Source organism: Eptesicus fuscus, chromosome 7 (assembly GCF_027574615.1).
Source record: "Eptesicus fuscus isolate TK198812 chromosome 7, DD_ASM_mEF_20220401, whole genome shotgun sequence".
NCBI classification, from domain to species: Eukaryota; Metazoa; Chordata; class Mammalia; order Chiroptera; family Vespertilionidae; genus Eptesicus; species Eptesicus fuscus.
Genome location: NC_072479.1, coordinates 32,631,342 through 32,654,813, shown reverse-complemented (window position 1 = coordinate 32,654,813; position 23,472 = coordinate 32,631,342). Strand labels below are relative to the sequence as shown.

Here is a 23,472-nt window from a genome sequence, read left to right as displayed (position 1 = left end):
TATGTTGGCAATACTGAAGAAAGAAAAGGTTAAATGACTTGTTCACTGGGGAGAGGGGGGGTTAAGGGGGGACAAAAACAGTTGTTGTGCATGTGCCAAAAATAGAAATTCATATTTCCAGTTCCATGATGTAAACAGAAGGAAGAACATTCACTCTATCTGACTGATAAAAATTCAACTACTTTGTGAACTCTATTATTTCAAACTATAGTGTAAGTATATGTAATTACAAGCTTCTGGAAAGAAGTACTGTTTATTTTATCATTTGAATAGCAAATTGAAAAACTTGAGTGGAGTATTTACCCAACAGAGTCATTAAGACTATTTGTGAAGGTCTGTTTACATATCTTTAAGATCAATGACCCATTAGTGCAATTATAGTCTAGGATGGTTCCTGCCACCAGACCCTGTTCTTGCTACCAGAAAGTAGCATGTTTATTATATAAACATGCCTCAAATAGTAAAAATATGTATTTTCTCTGAAGAAGTTGCAGAAATAGAACTATAACTATAGTATAAAAATTCTGTTTTCAGTGAGTGATATAATTAGTCATTTTGTTTTTACAGTTTCTTTTCATAAAATTTTAGATTATATTATGCAAAAGCTCAATAAAATGACTACATTAATTTTTTTATTATTTTATTAGTTTAAAATATTCATAGTATCTGTCTTCCCTTCCTATTCATATAGTCTCACATAATCACATATTCCTACCACCTATACATGCCAGTCTTACATAATGCCATGTAATTTACATGAAAAAAAAATGGATTACTTGCTATGTAACTATAGATTGATGGAATTGGAAGGACCTTAGAGACAGAAACCAACTATTCAAGTAATCTTTCTCAACTGATACCCGAATCCCTTAGTAGAGAGTAGTCTTCATTTTGGGTGTTGAGGGTGGGGATGGGAGAAGATATCTTAGACTCTTTTGAGAATCTAATGATGTTATAGTGTTATTCCAAGAAAAACACACACATGTCTAAATATTCATGACATATTTTTGCCTTGGACATTGAGTGATTACTTTTTTGATAGAAATTAATGGCTGTTTTCTGTAAAAAATAAAATCCAAATTAACTAAATCATATAAAGAGAAAACTCTGTCTGCTTAAAATATATTTCAATGAGAAGGCTGTTTTATTTGGCTTTCGAAGACATTAAAATTTGGAGTTATCCTTTACATGAAAATATTAATGTCATTTTTAGTGCTCAATCAATTTTGAGCCTATTTCAATAACAGCAACTGTTCAAAGTTGTAACTCACATCAAACAGAATTAAATTCCCTATCAGAGCAGAGTAGACTTGGGTCAAGACACCTGTGCTTTCTCCAAGACACTTCAAGTTGAATTGAAATTCTATAAAAAGTCAAATGAAGTTATTTTTGGAAAGGTTGGCATCAACAGTGCAGCCTGTGTCAGCAAGGAAAGATGTTTGAATCCTTTTTTCAATTTTAAGTCATCTAAGCAGAAGTAACATTTAAAAGAGTTTTACAGTCTTTCCAGAGGTAGATATTCCCCATGAATAAGTTGACAAGGCTTTCTCCTTTTCCACTCCCTTTCCTTTGTAGATAACCATCTTTCAACATGGCAAAGGTCACACTTTTTTGACTCTAATATTTTCCTCTAAAATGGCAGGTGTTTCCAGCAGCACCAGACAAATTCGGGAAATCTGGAATCTAACCACTACCCTCCTTACGTCTACAAGAAAGTCAAACCACTAGTAAACTTCTTTAAGATATTGTTATCAAATTGTTCTAAGATATACAGCAATCCTTTACTTAAAAAATAAAGTAAAATTTTCAACTCAAGTTCAACCAAACATATTGACACATCCTCTTGGAAAGCCAACAAAAACTTGACAGTAAAAAGAACATATTTTGCTCCATTTCTAAATAAAAATGTGAAAATATAGGTTCCAGTCTCTGGCTATAAAATTACTGGACAACTTTTCATGGAGCAGGAAGGCATTCTTCAGGATGATCTTCAGAGTCTGCCATTAATGCATGCCAGAAGTAATAAGTCTCTATGAAAAGTAGAACCTATGTCTTCACCAGAATAATCAAGCTGGATGTTGGACCCAGAAACTCCATATTCACCTCATATGTACATATCCATAGGTACTTCACATGTACATATAGTATCAAGATTATTCGTCCATTAGGAGTTTTGCTTGACAAAAATAATTCACTGTTAGAACAACTTGGCCCTTAAAAGTATACATAGAGTTGGTCTCTCTCTCTCTCTCTCTCTCTCTCTCTCTCTCTCTCTCTCTCACACACACACACACACACACACACACACACACATGCACACAATAGGACATCAGCATTCATATGATAGATAAAAATCAGAGTTTTACTGAAACAATCATTTTTTTTCATCAAATTGCATGCCAAGTGGGAATGGCACAGCTGTTATTTTGACAACTGGCTTCAAAACATTAGCAAAATGTCAGAGTTCAGAAGTAGGTTATATCAAGTGAACAGTGGCACTCTTTTATTTTTGCTTTGTTGTTGTCCTGAACAATCAACCATTTCAAACATTTCTATAGTACATCATTTAATAAAGTTTTCTCCACTTTTTTATGGTACCTTTTGCTTGGAAACATCTCAAGACATGTTCGGGCAATTGTAAGTTGTGATAAACTTCTAGTCTTTTAAAATTGGACTTTTGCTCAAGAAAATAAAAATTCTATATTGGGTGATATATTTTCAGGATTCTCAGAAATAAGCTTTTTTGATTTCTTGTTGGCAGGAAACTTAGCACACAAGAAACAGTCTGGCTTTTGTGTCCAATCACATTTAGCAATGCAAATAAAACCTAAGGAAATGAAGAGCCAGCAAGTTTTATTTTCTTTGTGATTCCCCAACTTAAGCTAAGTTCAATATGAATAGAAAGAGCCATACAAAAACATAATGTCTGATATATTATTGTTCCTTCTGATGACAGCAACGCTATTCTAGATGTCATTATATAACAAAGATGATAAGTTTACATAATGGATTCATGCCATTCTATGCATGTTTAAAGTAAAAAATTCAAAGCATATGTTGCCATAAAAACATTCTGCACTCAAAGGAAAAAACAAACAAACAAACAAAAATAAAGCAACTATACATTTGCTTTGAAATTAAAACTCTTGCTCTTAGGGGGTTATTCTACCTTAAACAAAGAACAAAAGGTCACAAAACTACGACAGGAGCAGGATATTACAACCTTTTATTAGGTAAGGGTACTATACACTTCAACATTGCATACAGGCTGAAGGAGGTAATAGCATTAAAAAAGAGGAAAAATACAATAGCCACTGAAATTCATAAAGGATCTCACAGTATAAATAAGGATACTTTGTGACAACAAAAACATAAAAGGGGAGGGAGTAAAGATCTGAATTTGCAAAGGGAGGTGAAAATTAGATGCATGCAGAACAAAGCTGCTGTCTATGTGAAATTCTTTTATATAAACCTAATGATAACTGCACACATACAAAATTGAGACATGTAACTTAAAAAAAAGAGGAAACCTCTATAATACTTTCAACAATAAAAAAAAGTGGATGATTCTGGAGATGGTGGCTGACAGGACTGCAGGAAGGGAGAAAGTGTGACAGAGTAAAGAAGCAAGAGGAGCATGTGTGGACGTGTGTGGTGTGTGAGTGGGTGAGTGAGGGACAGATAGATATCTCAGGAGTCCCAGGGACTGGCAGATTGGCTTGCCTAGATGGGGAGCCTCTGCTACCGCCGTGGGTACCCCCTCACCAGCTTGGCTTTGATGCGGAAAACACGCCATCTTGTTGTAGAGGGGAGCAAAGGAAGCCAAGAGTGCTGCCACACCAACATAAGGACTGACCTCAGACAGCACCTCCAGACCTGTGCTGGGAGCTGGTTGCCAGCCATAACCTTTGTGGAACCACCACCATGCTCTGGCAGTGAGCAATGCAACGTGGGTCCCAGACATCTCCAGTGAGAGCACATCAGACAGACCTCTGAGGCTGAGCCTCCTAACCGGAGCCCAAACCCAGCGTCCCCAGACCCCACACTTCAGGTCCTCGTGCTGTGAGTGCAAGCCATGGGTTCCCCACTCCCCACTCCATCCCAGATCCAAATACAGAACCTCAGCCTGGTGTGTGCTACTCCTCTCCCCAGAGAGAGTCTTAGCCAGGCGAGCATCCCGCCTCTGGTACAGACTGAGCACACTCTGCCTCCAGCTTAGGCAGTGAATGCCCTGCCCCTTGCACTTACTGAGCACACTCCACCACCAGCTTAGGTAGAGCCCTTGCAGGGTAAGAACTCCACCTCTGGCACCGACCAGGGCGAGCGCCCAGCCACCAGCATAGACTGAGCATGCTCTGCCTGCAGACAGAGCCCTCGCTGGGTGAGTGCCCCACACCCCGACAAAGACAGAGCATGCTCCACCGCCAGCACAGACAGACCCTTTGGCTGGGGCACACCTCACTCTAGCACAGACAGAGCTGCAGCCCAGTGTGTGCTATGCACCTGGAAGAGACAGAGCCTTGAGCCAGTGGGTGCTCTGCCACCAGCACAGACAGACCTGTCACCTGGCACACGCCCTACCCACAGCCCAGGTCAGAGCTGCTGGTGCAACCTGGTGTGCCAAGCACCAGGTCACAGGTCCATACTGCAAGTGCAGTGCCAGAGGGACCTAGGGCACCATCCTGCCTTAGGGGCTGGAGCAACAGAACAAACTGCATGCCACAGGGCTCTGGGCCTTCACAGAGAGTTGCACACTAGAGGTACAGTGCACCTGCCCGCACCAACCCAGAGAAACGGATAATTGAGGGACCAGAACTGTAGGAAAGGAGAGTACAATTCAGAGAAAAAAAAAATAAAGGTGTGAACCTCAAGGCAGACCCAGCCCCTGGGACTAGAAAGTCCAGGACCAGTGAACTGCAAGGGGCCTCATCCCCTTGGACCCTAAGCAAGTAGCCCAGGGCCAGAAAGAGACAGCAAAAATTGGGGAGACAAAAAAATAAAAAGCAAAGCAAAGAAAAAGAGGGAATCATCAGACAATGAACTAAATGAAACAGAGGCATGCAATATGTCAAAAAAGAATTCAGCATAAGGGTCATACAATTCATAAACAGTAGACTAGGAGAAGTGGAGGACCGAATTAGTGAATTAGAAGACAAGGAAGCAAAACACACCCAATCTGAACTGCAATTGGGGGAAAAAAAATCAAAGGACAGGAGGAGAGCCTGGGGAGGCTTTAGGACAACATGAAACGAAGCAACATATGGATAATAGGGGTGCCAGAAAGACAAGAAGAGGAGCAAGGGTTAGAAAACTTATTTGAAGAAATAATGTCAGAAAACTTCCCTAATTTGGGGAAGAAAAAAAAAATTACACAAGCACAGAGTCCCAAACAAGATGAACCCCAAAAGACCCACACCAAGACACACATAGTAATTACAATGGCAAACATTAATGGCAAAGAGAGAATCTTAAAGGCTGCAAGAGAGAGACAGAAAGTTACATATAAGGGATCTCCCATTATATTATCAAATGATTTCTCAACAGAAACACATCAGGCCAGAAAGGAATGGAAGGAAGTATACAAAGTGATGCAAAACAAGGGACTGAATCCAAGAATACTCTATCCAGCAAAGCTATCAATCAAAATTGAAGGGGAAATCAGGAGCTTCACAGACAAAAAGAAAGGCTAAGGGAGTTTATCACTACCAAGCCAGCAATGCCAGAAATGCTAAAGGGACTGTTGTAAAAAGAAGAAAAAAAAAGGGGGAAGAAGGAACACAGGCACAAAAAATAAAAATGGCTACAAACAAATACCTATCAATAATAATTCTAAATGTAAATAGATTAAATGCTCCAATCAAAAGGCATCGAGTGGCTGAGTAGATAAGAAAACATGACCTGTATATGTGCTGTCTACAAGAGACCCACCCCATAACAAGTGACTCACACAGACTGAAAGTGAAGGAATGAAAAAATATCTTTCAGGCAAATGAAAATGAAAAATATTATATCTGACAGAATAGACTTCAAAGTGAAGGCCATAATAAGAGATAAGGAAGGCACTTCATAATACTAAAGGGATTAATACAACAAGAGGATATAACTCTGGTAAACATATATGCACCCAATGCAGGAGCACCCAAATACATTAAAAAAAAAAAAAAAAAACTTCTGGAAGATAACAAGGGGCATGTCAACAGCAGTACAATCATAGTAGGGGACTTTAATGCCCCACTGACATCACTGGATAAATCCTCCAGACCAAAAAAATAAAAAAAAATAAATAAGTAAAGAAGCAGCAATCCTAAATGACTCACTAGATCAGATGGACTTAATTGACATCTTTAGAACATTTCACCCCAAAGCTACAGAATATACATTCTTACATATTCAAAGATAGACTACATATTGTATCACTAGCAAAGTCTCTCAAAATTCAAGAAGATTGAAATCATATCAAGTGTCTTCTCAGGCCACAATGGCATAATATTAGAAATGAACTACAATAAAAATAACCAAAAAATTCAAACACTTGGAGGCTGAATAGCATGCTATTAAAAAATGATTGGGTTACCAAAGAACTCAAAGAAGAACTTAAAAACACCCTGGAAACAAATGACAATGAAAACACAACTATCTAAAACCTATGGGACACAGTGAAAGCAGTCTGGAGAGGGAAGTTCATAGCATTACAGGCCTACCTCAAAAAATAAGAAAATAAAATAGTAATAAAATATCTAAACTCTACAACTTAAAGAATTAGAAAGATAGCAACAAGAAAAGCTCAGAATGAGCAGAAGGAAGGAGATAATAAAGATCAGAGCAGAAATAAATGACATAGAGACAAAACAAAACAAAAAATACAAAAGATCAATGAAACCAAGAGCTGGTTCTTTGAAAGGATAAACATGATAGATGAACCTCTAGCCAAGCTCACCAAGAAACAAAGAGAGATAACCCAAATAAACAAAATAAGAAATGAAGAGGTGAAATAACAACAGACCCCACAGAAATACAAAGGATTGTAAAAAAAAAAAATATTATGAACAACTCTATTCAACAAACTAAACAACCTAGAGGAAATAGACATATTCCTAGAAATATACAAACTTCCAAAACTCAATCAAGAAGAATATAAAAATCACAACAAGACCATAACTAAGGAGGAATTTGAAGGAGTCATCAAAAAACTCACAGCAAACAAAAGCCCCAGGCCAGATGGCTTCACAGGGAAGTTTTACCAAACATTCAAAGAAGAACCAAAACCTATCCTTCTCAGACTATTCCAAAAAATTCAAGAGGAAGGACCACTTCCAAGCTCTTTCTATGAAGCCAGCATTACCCTAATCCCCAAACCAGATAAAGACACCACAGAGAAAGAGAATTACAGGCCAATATCCCTGAGGAATATAGATGCTAAAATCCTCAACAAAATTCTAGCAAATCAGATCCATTATTACATTAGAAAGATCATATACCATGACCAAGTGGGATTTATTCCAGGGATACAAGGCTGGTACAATATTAGCAAATCAATAAATGTGATACATCACATAAACAAACTGAGAGATAAAAATCACATAATCATATCAATTGATGCAGAAAAGGCATTTGATATAATCCAACATTCTTTCTTGGTAAAAACTCTAAGCAAGGTTGGATAACACCTCAGCATAATAAAAGCCTTATATGACAAACCTACAGCCAACATGTTACTCAATGGGGCAAAAACTAAAATCATTTCCCCTAAGAACAGGACCAAGACAGGAATGCCCACTTTCATGACTCCTGTTCAACATAGTACTGGAAGTGTTAGCCATAGCGATCAGACAAGAAGAAGAAATAAAAGGCATCCAAATTAAAAAAGAAGAAGTAAAATTGTCATTATTCACAGATGACATGATACTGTACATAGAAAATTCCAAAGACTCCATCAAAAAACTATTAGATTTAACAAATAAATTTGGCAACATAGCAGGATATAAAATTAACACCCAGAAATCTATGGCTTTTTTATACACCAACAATGAACTCACATAAAGAGAAACTAAAAACACAATCCCATTTACCATTGCAACACAAAATTAAGATACTTTGGAATAAACTTAACTAAGGAGGTAAAAGACCTGTACTCAGAAAATTACAGGACATTAAAAAAAGAGAGAGAGGAAGACATAAACAAATGGAAGAATATACCGTGTTCATGGATTGGTAGAATCAACAACATTAAAATGTCCATACCCAAAGCAATCTATAGATTCAATGCACTCCCCATTAAAATACCAATGGCATATTTCACAGACCTAGAACAAACTCTCCAAAAATTCATCTGGGATAAAAAAAAAAGACCCCAAATAGCTGCAGAAATCTTGAGAAAGAAAAACAAAGTTGGAGGGATCACAATACCAGATATCAAGCTATATTATAAAGCTACTGTTCTCAAAACTGCCTGGTACTGGCACAAGAACAGACATATAGACCAATGGAACAGAATAGAAAATCCAGAAATCGACCCAAGACATTATGCTCAATTAATATTTGACAAAGGAGGCAAGAGTATACAATGGAGTCAAGACAGTCTCTTCAATTAATGGTGTTGGAAAAATTGAACAGATACATGCAAAAATATGAAATTAAAACACCAACTTACACCATTCACAAAAATAAACTCAAAATGGATAAAGGACTTAAATGTAAGATGGGAAACCATAAAAATCTTAGAAGAAGCCATAGGCAGCAAAATAGCAGACATTTGTTGCAGCAATATTTTTACTGATACAGCTCCTAGGGCAATGGAAACTAAGGAGAAAATAAACAAATAGGACTACATGAAAACACAAAGCTTCTGCACAGCAAAAGAAACCATCAACAAAACAAGAAAGCCCACTGCATGGGAGAACATATTTGCCAATGTTATCTCTGATAATGGTTTAATCTCCAAAATTTACAGGGAACTCATACAACTTAACAAAAGGAAGATAAACAATCCAATCAAAAAATGGGTAAAGGACCTAAATAGACATTTTTCAAAAGTTGACATACAGAAGGCCAAGAGACATATGAAAATATGCTCAAAGTCACTAATCATCCTAGAGATACAATTCAAAACAACAATGAGGTATCATCTCACACCTTTCAGAATGGCTATCATCAACAAATCAACAAATCACAAGTGCTGGCGAGGAGTTGGAGAAAAAGGAACCCTTTTGCACTGCTGGTGGGAATGCAGACTGGTGCAGCCATTGTGGAAAACAGTATGGCGTTTCCTCAAAAAACTAAAAATGGAACTTCCATTTGACCCAGTAATCCCACTTCTAGGAATGTATCCCAAGAAAACAGAAATACCAATCAGAAAGGATATATGCACCCCTATGATCATAGCAGCACAATTTACAATAACTAAGATTTGGAAAAAGCCTAAGTGCCCATCAGCAGATGAGTGGATTAGAAAACTGTGGTACATCTACACAATGGAATACTATGCTGCTGTAAAAAGGAAAGCATTCTTACCATTTGCAACAGCATGAATGGAACTCGAGAGCATTATGCTAAGCGAAATAAGTCAGTCAGAGAAAGATAAATATCACATGATCTCACTCATTTGTGCAATATAATGAACAACATAAACTGATGAGCCAAAATAGAATCAGAGTCATTGAAGCATCAAACAGACTGTCCAACCTGTGAGGGAAGGTGGAAGGTGAGGGGGTAAGAGATCAACCAAAGGACTTGTATGCATGCATATGAGCATAACCAATGGACACAGAGTGGGGGGTGGGGCGATGTGCTGGGAGGTGGGGGCAGCTGGGGAGAGGTCAATGAGGGAAAAAGGAGACTTATGTAATACTTTAAACAATAAAGAATTTTAAAAAATAAAAACAATAAAAAAGTGGAAACAGGAAAAAAGAATATAATACTACCAAACCAAAACAATAGACAAAAAGAAAAAGAACAAATGGAGGCACAGAGCTATCAGAAAACAAAAGATAAAGTGGCTATAGGAAATCCTCATACATTAATAACTACCCTAAATGTAAATGGACTGAATTTGCTATTAAAAAAGCACAGAGTAGCAGATTGGATTTAAAAAACAACAAAAAAAACAACACAAAAAAACCACCATATGCTGCCTTTAGGAGACACACCTAAGCTGCAAAGACCAATATAGACTCAACGTGAAAGGATGGAAAACAATTCTCCAAGTAAATGGCATACACAGAAGAGTGGGTGTAGCCATACTTATATCTGACAAAATAGAATTCAAGATAACAAAGGTAACAAGAGACAAAGATGGGCATTTTATAATGATAAAGGGAACACTACATCAAGAAGACATAACAGAGTTACCATCTCACACCTGTCAGAATGGCTATCATCAACAAATCAACAAACGACAAGTGTTGGCGAGGATGCGGAGAAAAAGGAACCCTCGTGCACTGCTGGTGGGAATGCAGACTGGTGCAGCCACTGTGGAGAACAGTATGGAGTTTCCTCAAAAAACTGAAAATGGAACTCCCATTTGACCCAGTAATCCCACTCCTGGGAATATATCCGAAGAAACTAGAAACACCAATCAGAAAGGATATATGCACCACTATGTTCATAGCAGCACAATTTACAATAGCTAAGATTTGGAAACAGCCTAGGTGCCCATCAGCAGATGACTGGATCAGAAAACTGTGGTACATCTATACAATGGAATACTATGCTGCCATAAAAAAGAAGGAATTCTCATCATTTGCAGCAACCTGGATGGAATTGGAGAACATTATGCTAAGTGAAATAAGCCAGTCAATGAAAGAAAAATACCACATGATCTCACTCATTTATGGATAGTAAAGAACATTATAAAGTGATGAACAAAAAGATAGATACAGAGACAGTAAAGCATCAAACAGACTTTCAAATTACAGGGGGAAAGTTAGGGAGAGGTGGAGGAGTTATGAAATCAAACGAAGGACTTGTATGCATGCATATAAGCATAAACAATGGACGCAAAACTCCGGGGGGTGAGGGCATGTATGGGTGTGGGGTCGGGGGGGTAATGGTAAGATATGTACACATATAATACCTCAATAAAAAAAAATTAAAAAAAAAGAAGACATAACACTTCTCAAAATATATGCACCCAAATCAGGGAGCACCAATATATATAAAGAAACTACGAACAGAACTAAAGAGAGAAACTGACAAAAACACCAGCATTTAGAGGGACCTAAATACTCCACTGATAACTCTAGACAGATCAACCAAACAGAAAATCAATAAAGAAATATGGGCCTTAAATGAGACACGAGAGCAAATGGACATAATTGATATTTACAGAACCTTTTATCCCAGAACATCAGACTATACATTCTCGTCCAGGGCACATGGAACATTCTCAAGGGTAGACCATAAGTTAGGACACAAAACTAGCCTCAACAAATTTAAGAAGATTGACATCATACTACGCATATGCTTCAATCACAATGCTTTGAAATTAGAAATCAATTGTAAAAAGGAGGCAAAAAATTCCACAAAAATGTGGAAATTAAACAACATGCTAGTAAAAAATGATGGGATTAGAAAGGAAATAAAATGTGAGATTGAAAGATATATGGAGACAAATGAGAATCATAATATGACATATCAAAACTTCTGGGATGTAGCAAAAGCAATAATAAGAGGTAAGTTTATAACATTACAGGGCAGTCTCAAGAAAAAAGAAAAATCCCCCCAAAAAACCTAACATTACATCTCAAAGAACTTGAAAAATAAAAACAAAAGCAGCCCAAAGTCAGCAGGAAAAAAAATTAAATAATAAAAATTATAGCAGAATTAAATGAAATAGAGAACAAAAAGACTATACAAAAATTAATGCAACAGAGAGCTAGTTCTTTGAAAAGATTCATAAAATTGACAAAACTCTGGCTAGACTCACTGAGAATAAAAAAGAACTCAAATAAAGAAAATCAGAAATTTAAAAAAAAAAAGTTATCACAGACATCATGGGAATACAAAGGATCATACAAGAATAATACTATGAAAGATTGTATGCCACCAAGGGTAATAACCTGGAAGAAATGAAAAAGTTTTAGGAAAGTATAGCCTTCCTATACTGAATCATGAAGAACTGGAAAATCTAAATACTAGTAGACTTATCAACAGTGAGGGGGGAGTTGAAACAACCATCAAAAACTTTCCAACAGCCTGGCCAGCATGGCTCAGTGGTTGAGCATGGATCTATGAACCAGGAGGTCACAGTTGGATTCCTGGTCAGGGCACATGCCTGGGTTGTGGGCTTGATCCCGAGTGTGGGGCTTGTAGGAGGCAGCCAATCAGTGATTCCCTCTCATCATTGATGTTTCCATCTCTCTCTCCCTTTCCCTTCCTCTCTGAAATCAATAAAAGATATATTTTTAAAAAACCAACAACCTCCCAACAAATAAATGCTCAAGACCTGACGGCTTCACTAGTGAAGTCTACCAAACATTCAAACTCTTCCAAAAATTGAAGAAGAGGCAATACTTCCTAACACATTTTATGAGGCCAACATAACCCTGATACCAAAATCTGGCACGAAAAACTAAAACTACAAAATAATATATCTGATGAAAACAGATGCAAAATTCCACAACAAAATACTAGTAAATCGAATAAAAAAATACATTAAACAAATAATACATCATGATCAAGTGGGGTTCATTCCAGGGGCTTAAGGATGGTTTGACATATACAAATTGATTAATGTAATATACCACATTAACAAAATAAAGACTAAAAGTCATATGATCTTATCAATAGAGAAAAGGCATTTGATAAGATACAACATCTATTTATGCTTACAACACTCAATAAAATGGGTATAAAAGGAAAGTACCTCAACATAATGAAGGCCATATATGACACACCATCAGCTATTATCATACTCAATGGTGAAAAATGGAAAGCTTTCCTCTAATATCAGGAACAAGGCAAGGATTTCCACTCTCACCATAGTAGTGGAAGTCCTAGGCAACTACTAGTAAAAGAAATAAAAAGCATCCAAATTGGGAATGAAGAAGTAAAATTGTCCCTTTTTGCCAATGACATGATTTTGTACATAGAGAACCCAAAAGATTCTACCAAAAGAACATTTGAATAAATACAGTAAAGTTGCAGGATACAAAAATCAATGTACAAAAATCTATTGCTTTCCTATACACTAAGAATAAAATTTAAGAAAAATAAATGCAAAAAACAATTCCTTTTGCAATTGCAAAAGAATAATATTCCTAGGAATAAACTTAACAAAGGATGTGAAGGAGATATATATATTCTAAAAACAATGAAATGGAAAAATATTCTGCGTTCATGGGGGAGAATCGCCATAATTAAAATGTCCATATTACCCAAAGTAATATACAGATTTAATGCTATCCCTATAAAGATCCAAATGATTTTTTTAAAGAAATAGAACAAAAAAAATAAACAAATTTATATGGAACCACAGAAGAACCTGAATAGCCAAAGCAAACCTAAGAAAAAAGAACAATGCTGGAGGTATCACACTCCCAGACTCCTGACTTCAAATTATACTACAAAGTGATAATAATCAAAAAGAGCATGGTATTGGCAGAAAAACAGACACCCTACCCAATGGAACAGAACTGAGAATCCAGACACATAACCACATGTATATGAGCAAATAATTTTCAATAAAGAAGCCAAAAATAGAAGAAATCCTCTTCAATAAATTGTGCTGGAAAGGGTTGGCAGGTCCAGAACTGACAATAAAGGAAAGAAATCCTCTTCAATAAATTGTGCTGGGAAAGTTGGAAAACCACATGCAAAGGAATGAAACTAGACCAGCAATTTTCAACTGGTGTGCTGCTGCACACTGATGTGCTGCAAGAATTTTTAAAACATGCAATACCTGACTATTTAGTCAGGGGTACTAACATCTTTTCTCTTAGACTTTCAAATAAAATAAAATAAAATGACAACAGCCAACACAACAATAGCCGTCCAGTGTGAATGAATCAAAATTATGCCTTTTTTTTTCTTGTCAGATCAGCAGAAATTATAATTTTTGGTGTGCCAAAGATTTTTAATAATAAGTTTATGTGTGCCATGAGATGAAAAAGGCTGAAAATTGCTGAACTGTTTGTCCCCATAAACAAATATTAACTCAAAATGGATCAAAGATAAATATAAGCTCTGCAACAATAAGTTACAAAGAAGAAAACATAGGTTAGGTACTAAGCTAATGGACCTTGGTCATAGAAAATATTTTATGAATTTGACCTCAAAGGCAAGAGAAGTACAGTGGAATCTCAGTTCTCAAACCTGACTTGTTCCAGAAAGCTGTTCAAGAAGTGATTTGTTTGAAAAACCACATCATTTTTTTCCCATTAGAAATAATGTAAATTGAATTAATTCATTCTAGACCCTCAAATGATTCCTGTTTTAACCTGCCTTATATACAGTACATGTTTAATGTACTGCTTAATCTATAAACAAACACTCCTTTTCTTAAATTTATCAAACCACCCTCTACTAGCCGTAAGTGTATCATTTTCAGCACTCATTCCAGGGGTGTCTTTCAGGAAGTCAGTACGCAGCATCTTTGCTTTTTCACATATTGCTGCCTTCTAAATGCTGTCACCAGCTAACTGCTTTTTGCTTATCTAAATCAACAAGTTTTTCTACCTCTTCAACTGCCTATGATCATTATTTCTCTCACACTCTTAGCAACATTAGCATTCTTTTTTAAAACATAATTTTTTTTTATTGGACTTCAGAGAGAGGAAGGGAGAGGGAGAGAGAAATAGAAACATCAATAATGAGAGAGAATTATTGATTGGCTGCCTCCTGCTTGCCCCATCCTGGGGATAGAGCCCTCAACTGGAAGGTGTGCCCGTGACTTCCTGGTTCATAGGTCTAAGCTCAAACACTGAGCCACACCAGCTGGGCAACATTGGCATTCTTGATGGCCTCTTTATGTTCTAAAATTGTGCTAATCATCTACTTCACCAGCAAAACAACAACAACAAAACAAAACAAAACAAAACAAAAAAACAAAACAAAACCCACCTGAAAATATTCACAGCACAATTTACTAAGATATTATCAGTAAACTGACTTGCATTCTCTCCTTTGTTTGTGGCCTGAGAGACACTTTCTGTCATGCTGAAGCATCTGCATGAAAAGGTTGTCAGGTCCAGAACTGAAGTTTTGTTCCACATTTGAGACATTTTTTCCATGAACAACTTTTTTGAGATGGGAGATGTTTGAGGTAAAAATAAATTAATGGGACTATATCAAACTAAAAAGCTTCTGCACAGTAAAAGAACCAACAGCAAAACAAAAAGACAACCAGCCAAATGGGAGAAGATATTTGCAAACAACATCTCTGACAAGGGGTTAATATGAAAACTATATAAAGAACTCATACAACTCAACACCAAACCAACAACCCAATTAAAACATGGGCAGAGGACCTGAACAGACACTGACCCCACAAAGAAATACAAATGGCCAACAGATACATAAAAACATGTTCAACTTCACTAGCTATGCATAAAATGCAAATCAAACAAAATGAGCTACCACCTCACACCTGTTTGAGTGCCTATTATCAACAAGACAAGTAATCAAAATACTGGAGAGCTTATGGAGAAAAAGGAACCCTCCTTCACTGCTGGTGGAAATGTGAGCTAGTATGCCAGTATGAAAAACAGTATGGAGGCTCCTCAAAAAATTAAGAATGGACTTACCAGCAACCCCTCTTGTGGGTATCTACCCCAAAAATTTGAAAACATTTATTTGCACAGATTTATGCCTCCCTATGGTCATTGAAGCATTATTCACGGTGGCCAAGAAATGGAAACAACTGAAGTGTCCTTCGCTAGATGATTGGATAAAGAAGATGTGGTGCATATATGCAAAGGAATACTACTCAACCATAAGAAAAGATGAAATACTGCATTTGGTACAACATGGATAGACTTGAGACTATCATGCAAAGTGAAATAAGTCAGACCGAAGAAATTAAGAGCCATATGATCTCACTCATATGTGGGATACAAAACTGAAAGCAACAAATAACAAACAAGAAAAACATACAAAAACTTATAGACACAGACAACAGTGTGGTGGTTACCAGAGGGAAAGGGGGGCTAGTAACGGAAGAGCAAAGGCAGTCAAATATATGGTGATAGATGATTTGACTTTGGGTGGTGGGCCCACAATCCAATATACAGCTGATGTATTATAGAATTGTACACTTGAAACCTATGTAATTTTGTTAACCATTGTCACCCCAATAAGTTTAATTTAAAAATAAGAGGTATCAAAAAACACAACTCTTGCTCTAAAGTGATCTGACATACAAAGATCTAACCTCTGCTGTAGTTATAGGAACTTCCTACATTACGAGTGAAACCATTGCTTGGGACTGGTAGTTATCTTTAGTTACCTGTGTTCTTCTATGTATCATCCAGTGGTCTAGCCTAGTTACTTCCCTTTCCCGTTATCCCACCAAATAGCAAATGACAAGCATCATGTTAAACACAATTTTTCTCTTTTTGTGGCTAAATATTACCAAGTCCTTAATTCCTTGTCTTATGACAGATTATTCTTACTATATGGAGTGCCTTAAAATAAAACCATCCCATATTGTCAACATATTATTAAAGTTTGGAGCCTCCTTGGAAAGAAAAAACTGAGAGTAGGAACAAATGGAACATAATCTAGAAGCAAACACAATCTATGATCCAAGTGTCTCAAATTTTTAAAAAATCATGAACCACCTAATGGGCATGGGTATTTACATTGGTTACCAATTTCATATAGTGTTAAGAAGATTTATCACAGCTTACTAAACATATAACGTAGTTGTTTAAAATTAATTTTGTTTTACCACAGTTAAAGGGATGAAGCTGCATATATCCTTTATCCGAGGTATATTTGACTTAGTGGTTGTGCATTAGCAGTCAAAATAACTTGGGTTATTCTATGGTACGATAACCTCAATATCTTGGAGGCTTAGGTTAACAGAGGTTTACTTCTTACTCGGGCGGCACGTTAGTGAAAGGTTGGCTAAAGACTATAGTTCTCGTTTTCTCACTTTGCAACCCAGGCTGATTGATATTTATCTTCTAAAACATCACTAGTCAGATGGCAAAGGGAAAGACATAGCAAATCATGCACTGATTCAAAGGCTTCTATGAGAAGTGGTACAGATCACTTCCACTCGCATTTCCTTAGCAAAGGCAGTTGTCATGGCCACCTCTAGCTGAAGGAGAAGAGAACTGGACTATTTTTCAGCAGCCCTGCTATCACAGAATGATAGATTCCATAAGGAGTCGGTTTATTTTCTTATTCTTCAGTTCTACTACATTAGAAAACATTAACATACACTGGTCACTGCCCAAGGAAGGCAGTTTATGATGACTGTTATTTAGTTCTGCATTTTTGGGTCAAACGTGCATATGACAGTCATAAGTGTGGGAGTAAGTCCTCACCGCAGACCTCTCTCAGCAGCACCTCACATGCCAGGTCATTGAGCGCATCACCCAGGAAAGCAGGAGGCCTGGATGTTTTAAAGTTGGAAAATGATGGTAGTAAATAGATGGCTAGTTCTGTTTTGATTGTTTTAGTTTCAGGAAGAACTCCTTTGTATTCTGTTGGAGAAATTGGATGTCCTCTGAAAATATGACCACTCATATACTATTGATTTTTTTCCCCTCTAAGGCCCAAAGAATATAAAGCGTTGGGGAAAAGTCCATCTCTTGGCAATAGAGCTATTTGAACAGCAGTTCAATTTTCTTAAGAAATTATTTTATCCAAAAACAATATTTTATAATATGTACATTTCAACCCTTAAATTTCTTTATGTTTAATGTATAAGTTTGGATCATTCAAGCTAATTAATACAGCAATGAACAAAAATTTAAGGAAGCCACTTAAAATTACAGAAATGGTTTTCACTGGGACTATAAGTACCATAAGTTTTGTTTTATTCTCACTCAAGGATATGTTCATTTATGAGAGAGAGAGAGAGGGGGAGAGAGAGAGAGAGAGAGAGAGAGAGAGAGAGAGAGAGAGATTAATGTGAGAGAGAAACATTGGTTGCCTTCCATACATGCCATAACAGGGGATCAAACCCACAACCCAGGTGTGTGCCCTGATTGGGAATTGTACCCGTAACTTTTCGGTGTAAGGGAGGATGCTCCAACCAACTGAGCAGTACCATAAAATTTATAATTTTATCTTTCATTCAAAAATGTGTGTGAACTTTCTCCTGTCAGTCATCACCTCTTATGATGGAAAAGCAGCATTGTGTGCCAGCCCATTTATCTGTCCTGTCCTCTGAAATTACCTGCACAGAATGGATGCAACTTAATTATTAATTAGGTCCTTTCGAGCTCCTTCAGCAATAAAACACAAGCAAGATAAGTATCGCCTACTATTATCAGTATTCTATGAATAAATCTGTATGTGGATTGGCATTCAACTGAAACATATTTATTAATAAATCAATGCCTTTCTTAGTTATATACACAGATGGTCGTATTTCAGTACTGATGTACACAGGACGTACAGATTACAGAAAAATAGTTAAGGAGAGAAAACATCTAATCACTTTTAATCATCCATTTTTAGGCCCAGCCAGTGTTGCTCAGTGTTTGAGCCTCGATCCATGCCCCAAGAGGTCACTGGTTTGATTCCCAGTCAGGGCACACGCCTGGGTTGCAGACTCTATCCCCAGTAGGGGATGTACAGGAGGCAGCTGATTGATGTTTCTCTCTCATTGATGTTTCTATCTCTCTTTCCCTTTCCCTTCCTCTCTCTAGAAATCAGTAAAAACATATTTTTAAAAATTTAATCATCCACTTTCAGTAAAAAACTAAATGAAATTTCATTTAACTATTCTTCAGCTGATTGGTTTCTCTCTCATTGATGTTTTTAACTCTCCTTTTCCCTTCCTCTCTCTAAAAATCAACAAAAATATATTTTAAAAAACATTTTAATCATCCATTTTCAGTAAAAAACAAAATTTCATTAAACTATTCTTCCCTGATAAGAGCTGCACATATGCCAAGAGCTGATTAAGCGGTTTAATCAAAATGTAAAACAAAATATGGGATTGCTTCCGTGTGTAACAATATCTACTGTTATGCTTGTGTAAGGCAATTAAAAATTTGGCATTTATTGCCCTACTTTCTTTTTGAGTGTAATGTGGATTTTACAGTCATGTTGGCAATGGCATGACCTGTACTGTTTTTGCTCTGACAAATGCAACTAAGAATAAGACCACTGTACTTTTTGTTCTCTTCTCTACCAGTCATGAAGAAAATCATAACTTTTACACTGGAAAGCATTAACTAGCAAATATTTCTCAAAACTCAAGTAATGTAACCACAAAAATTTTAAGCATTGTTTGAATAAGAAACCAAAACTTCTCATGCCAGCATAGCAGTCAATACCCTAGAGACAAAGAATGAAAGGGTTCTTGGATCAATAAAATTTAATTTTTAGATATTCACCATTGTAATTTTCAGATCATTCATCATACTTCCTACTTACACTTTTCTTTTTTTATTTTTAAATTTTCATTGAATTTATTGGGGTAACATTGCTTAATAAAATTATATAGTTTTCAAAATACAGTTTTAAAATAAATGATAGGAAACCTTCCAAGAGTTTTGACCAGACTTGATTAGATTTCAAAAGGTGTCTGGTGCCTGGCAGGCCTGGTGCAGTGTTGAGTGTCAATTTAGGAACCAGGAGGTCATGAGGCCATGTTTCAATTCCAGGTTAGGGCACATACCTGGGTTGAGGGCTCAATCCCCAGTGGGGGTGTGCAGGAAGCAGCCAATCAATGATTTTCTTACATCATTGATGTTTCTATCTCTCTCCCTCCTTTCCTCTCTGAAATCAATAAAAAAGAAATTTTAATAAAAAGTCTCTGACTGTTGTGAAAATACAAATGTGTGTTTGCAGGAGTAGAAATAAGGGAATTCAGCAATAAAGGAAAGAGTAGATCAAGTGAGAGATGAGAATATGGCAGAGAGGAAGAGAGTGAGAGAGATAGAAACATCCATGATGAGAGAGAATCATTGATCGGCTGCCTCCTGCACACCCCACACTTGGGATCGAGCCCACAAGCTGGACAAGTGCCGTGACCGGTAATCGAACCATGACCTCCTGGTTCATAGATCGACACTCAACCACTGAGCCCACGCCAGCCAGGCCCTGCCTCTGGTTTTGCAGTTGTGGCTTCCTGTGACCAAAATGCTGATATATATGACTCATTCCATTATTTTAAACAGGTTATTTTCGTATCATCCTAACTTAATAATGCATTAATCCTACTCCCTTAATCCTTTTTTCTTTATCTCTATATTTTTGTCACTCTCTGACATTGTACTGCATATTTATAATCATTTTCTCACTGGAATATAAGTTCCATGAAGGTAGGGACTTTGCATTGATCACAAGCCAAATTCCAAGTAAATATATATATATATATATATATATATATATATATATAGTGCCATATCCTTTAGTTAGTCCTGTGGAATGTTAAAGAAGTGATAGAATATCTAAAAATGAAAAGTTGGCCACTGAATCTCAGGGAAGTAGCACTCTATGAAGGAAGAAAAGAGCATATTGGCGATTTAACCTTGGTACCTTGGTATACTCTACAGAGTGACTACAGGAGTTTAACCAAGAAGAGGCCCGTGTGGTTTCTCATATCCTTTTCCTTTCTCACTGAGCAGCTGGTGTCCAAGAATTCATACACTGAGAAATTTCCTTGCAGCTTTTGGTCAAATTTATACATTAAGACTTGGAGATAAAATTATGGTTATTTACTCAAACTGTGGTCATTATAAACAAAAACGCAATAGTCAACAACTTTGTAGATAAAGATTTAGCACAAGTACAGTCTAAATCAAAGCTCAGCAAAATCCAAATGTAAGCACATTGAGTAGGCTGCAGTTTAAATCTATAGCGACAGAGGTGTTGTATGTCTCTACCTTAGTCACCTGGATTGTTTCCACCTAGGGACTACACATAGTTAGCATTGTTTCGGTAAAAAAAAGAACATTGCCTTGGCCAAGTGGCTTGTTGATTGAAGCATCATCCCATATACCAGAAGGTTGCATGGTTAATTCCTGGTCAGGGCACATACCTAGGTTGAGGGTTTGATCACCTGTCGGAGCATGTGGAGGAGGCAGCCAATTGATGTTTTCCTCTCTCTCTCTCTCCCCTCCTTTCCTCTTTATCTCTTCTTTCCTCTCTTAAAATCAATGAAAACATTGAGTGAGGATTAAATAAATAAATAAATAATAAATAAATACATGAATAAATAAATAAATAAATAAAATTTTTAAAATGTGCACTAGCCACATGCAGAGTTGCAAAGAGGGAGTTGTATGACTTCTGCTACAGCAAACTCTCCAGGTAGTCATTGGGTTCAACTCTTTGGGGAAGATGTAAGGTACTTCGTTATTAGGGACTTCTACCAAGGCATATATGCTGGATTTATGGACTTTAGGTTCTAATTAAGAAATTATCACTTAGTACATGATGGGGAAGGGGTGATAGGTTTACTGAATATTATTTCATTTAAATAGCATATATCTCTCAAGTGAACTTGTAAACAATTAAATTCATTAATTGACAAGTCATTTCTACCACAAGTCAATACACTATTCAAATTAGTATAAAATTATATAAAATGTAATATAACACATTATAACACTTTTTTTTTTCACTTTAGGAATCCTAAAACCATTAGCCAGGAGAGCATTACAAAGATTTGTTAGAAGGTCATGTCAGCCTGTTCAGAGATTTTCCATTATTGCACTAGACCAGCAATTTTCAACTGATGTGCCACAAGAATATTTAAAATGCAACACCTGACTATTTAGTCAGGAGCACTGACCTCTTTTCTCTTAGATTGTCAAATACAAAAATACAACAGCCAACACAATAATAGCCATCCGGTATGAATGCCCTGTCTGGAATGGTAAATTATAGGTCATGTAATAAAGTTGCATCTTATTAGTCAACTCTCATAATAAGGTTGTGTCTGATTGGTTAATTCTTGGTACCAGAAATTCTTATATACAAGTATAGGCACCTGCTTTTTTAAAAGTAACTTTGGAACAAAAAAGGTAGACAATTACTATTATTATTTTTTATAAATCTATCAAATTACACTTATTTTTTGTCAGATTGGCAAAAAATATATATTTTGGATTGCCAAAGAATTTTAGTAATTAGCTTATGCCATGAGATGTACTAGTAAAAGGTTGACAATCGCTGCACTAGCAATGTTTGGATAACTATCACTTTAGTCAGTAGGCGATTACTCTTTCAGACTTGCCTGTGAAAGACTTAGTTGAATATTCTTTAAAGAAAATCTCAGCCCTCGTTAATTATGACTATTTCTAACTGAACTTCCAGATAACTTCATGTGACCGCTAAATAGTTTACATGTAATAGTTAACCTATGAAGGTAGTCACTTTATTGGTACCATAAGATAAATCTTGGGTTTTATATGACCATATAAATCCTGAATGAATCTAAATAAAGAATTTAACGGATTAAATTATATTTTATCATCTGTCCAAGGAGCTAAAAATGGAAGGCAAAGATGTAGTTCTGATCTTAACTATTTCAACTGTTTGTGTGGAAAAGATATGTCTTCCATTCAGAACACATATGGCTGAACACAGTTATTAGAATCTTAGTGTCATACCTCTCGAATAGCAGTACAGAACTCACTCTGAAGCACTTTCTTAAGGGATTGTAGCTTGTGCACTGGGACTTCTCCAGATTCCTGTAGTTTTTCCAGTAATTCAATTGCTCTGGCAACATCTGAATTTAAAAATAAAATGAAGTGAAAAGATCTAGAGTAACTGTGTCTCATCAGCAAAGTACCATCATTCCAACTGAATAGCGATGACGAAAATTAAGTGGAATTAACTACAAAATCAGAATTTACGATTCATAGCTTATTGATCTAATCTTTTGATTAAAAAGTCATTTAAATCTGTTCCACACAATTTGTCACTGAATACATTTTCTTTGATGTCATTTCATGTATAATATTTGTCACACAAATCAGTTTGATTATTCTTTCAGAAAAAGAGCAGGAAACATGTCTTTTATTTATTCTGACACCCCGATAACCAAATGAGTTCTGTCAATTTTCTTTCTGAGATGGTTTCTCAGTTTGACTTTTCCCTAATCACACCACATTTATCACATCTGCAGTTTCACCTTTATTAGTATAATGATTTGATTAATGTGCATCTCTTACACTTGTCTATAAACTCCTAGATGATAGGAATTTATCTGGTTTGGTCATCACTGCATCCCCAGAGTCTGGTATAATTCAGTGAATAAATATTTGATAATGAATGAATTAGTTAATGGCCTCTCTCCATTTAACTGCCATTGCTTTATTCCAGGCCTTCACCATCATCTCT

At 36.4% G+C, this 23,472-nt stretch overlaps 1 protein-coding gene across 1 annotated transcript in view; it reads right to left on the bottom strand.

Moving 5' to 3' along the window:
• LIN7A (lin-7 homolog A, crumbs cell polarity complex component) overlaps positions 1-23,472 on the bottom strand; it is a 143,530-nt gene that overhangs the window by 79,447 nt on the left and 40,611 nt on the right. The window contains exon 2 of the mRNA XM_008143811.3: positions 22,740-22,858. Within this exon, the coding sequence (XP_008142033.1) occupies positions 22,740-22,858 (119 nt within the window). The remainder of the gene's footprint in view (positions 1-22,739; positions 22,859-23,472) is intronic.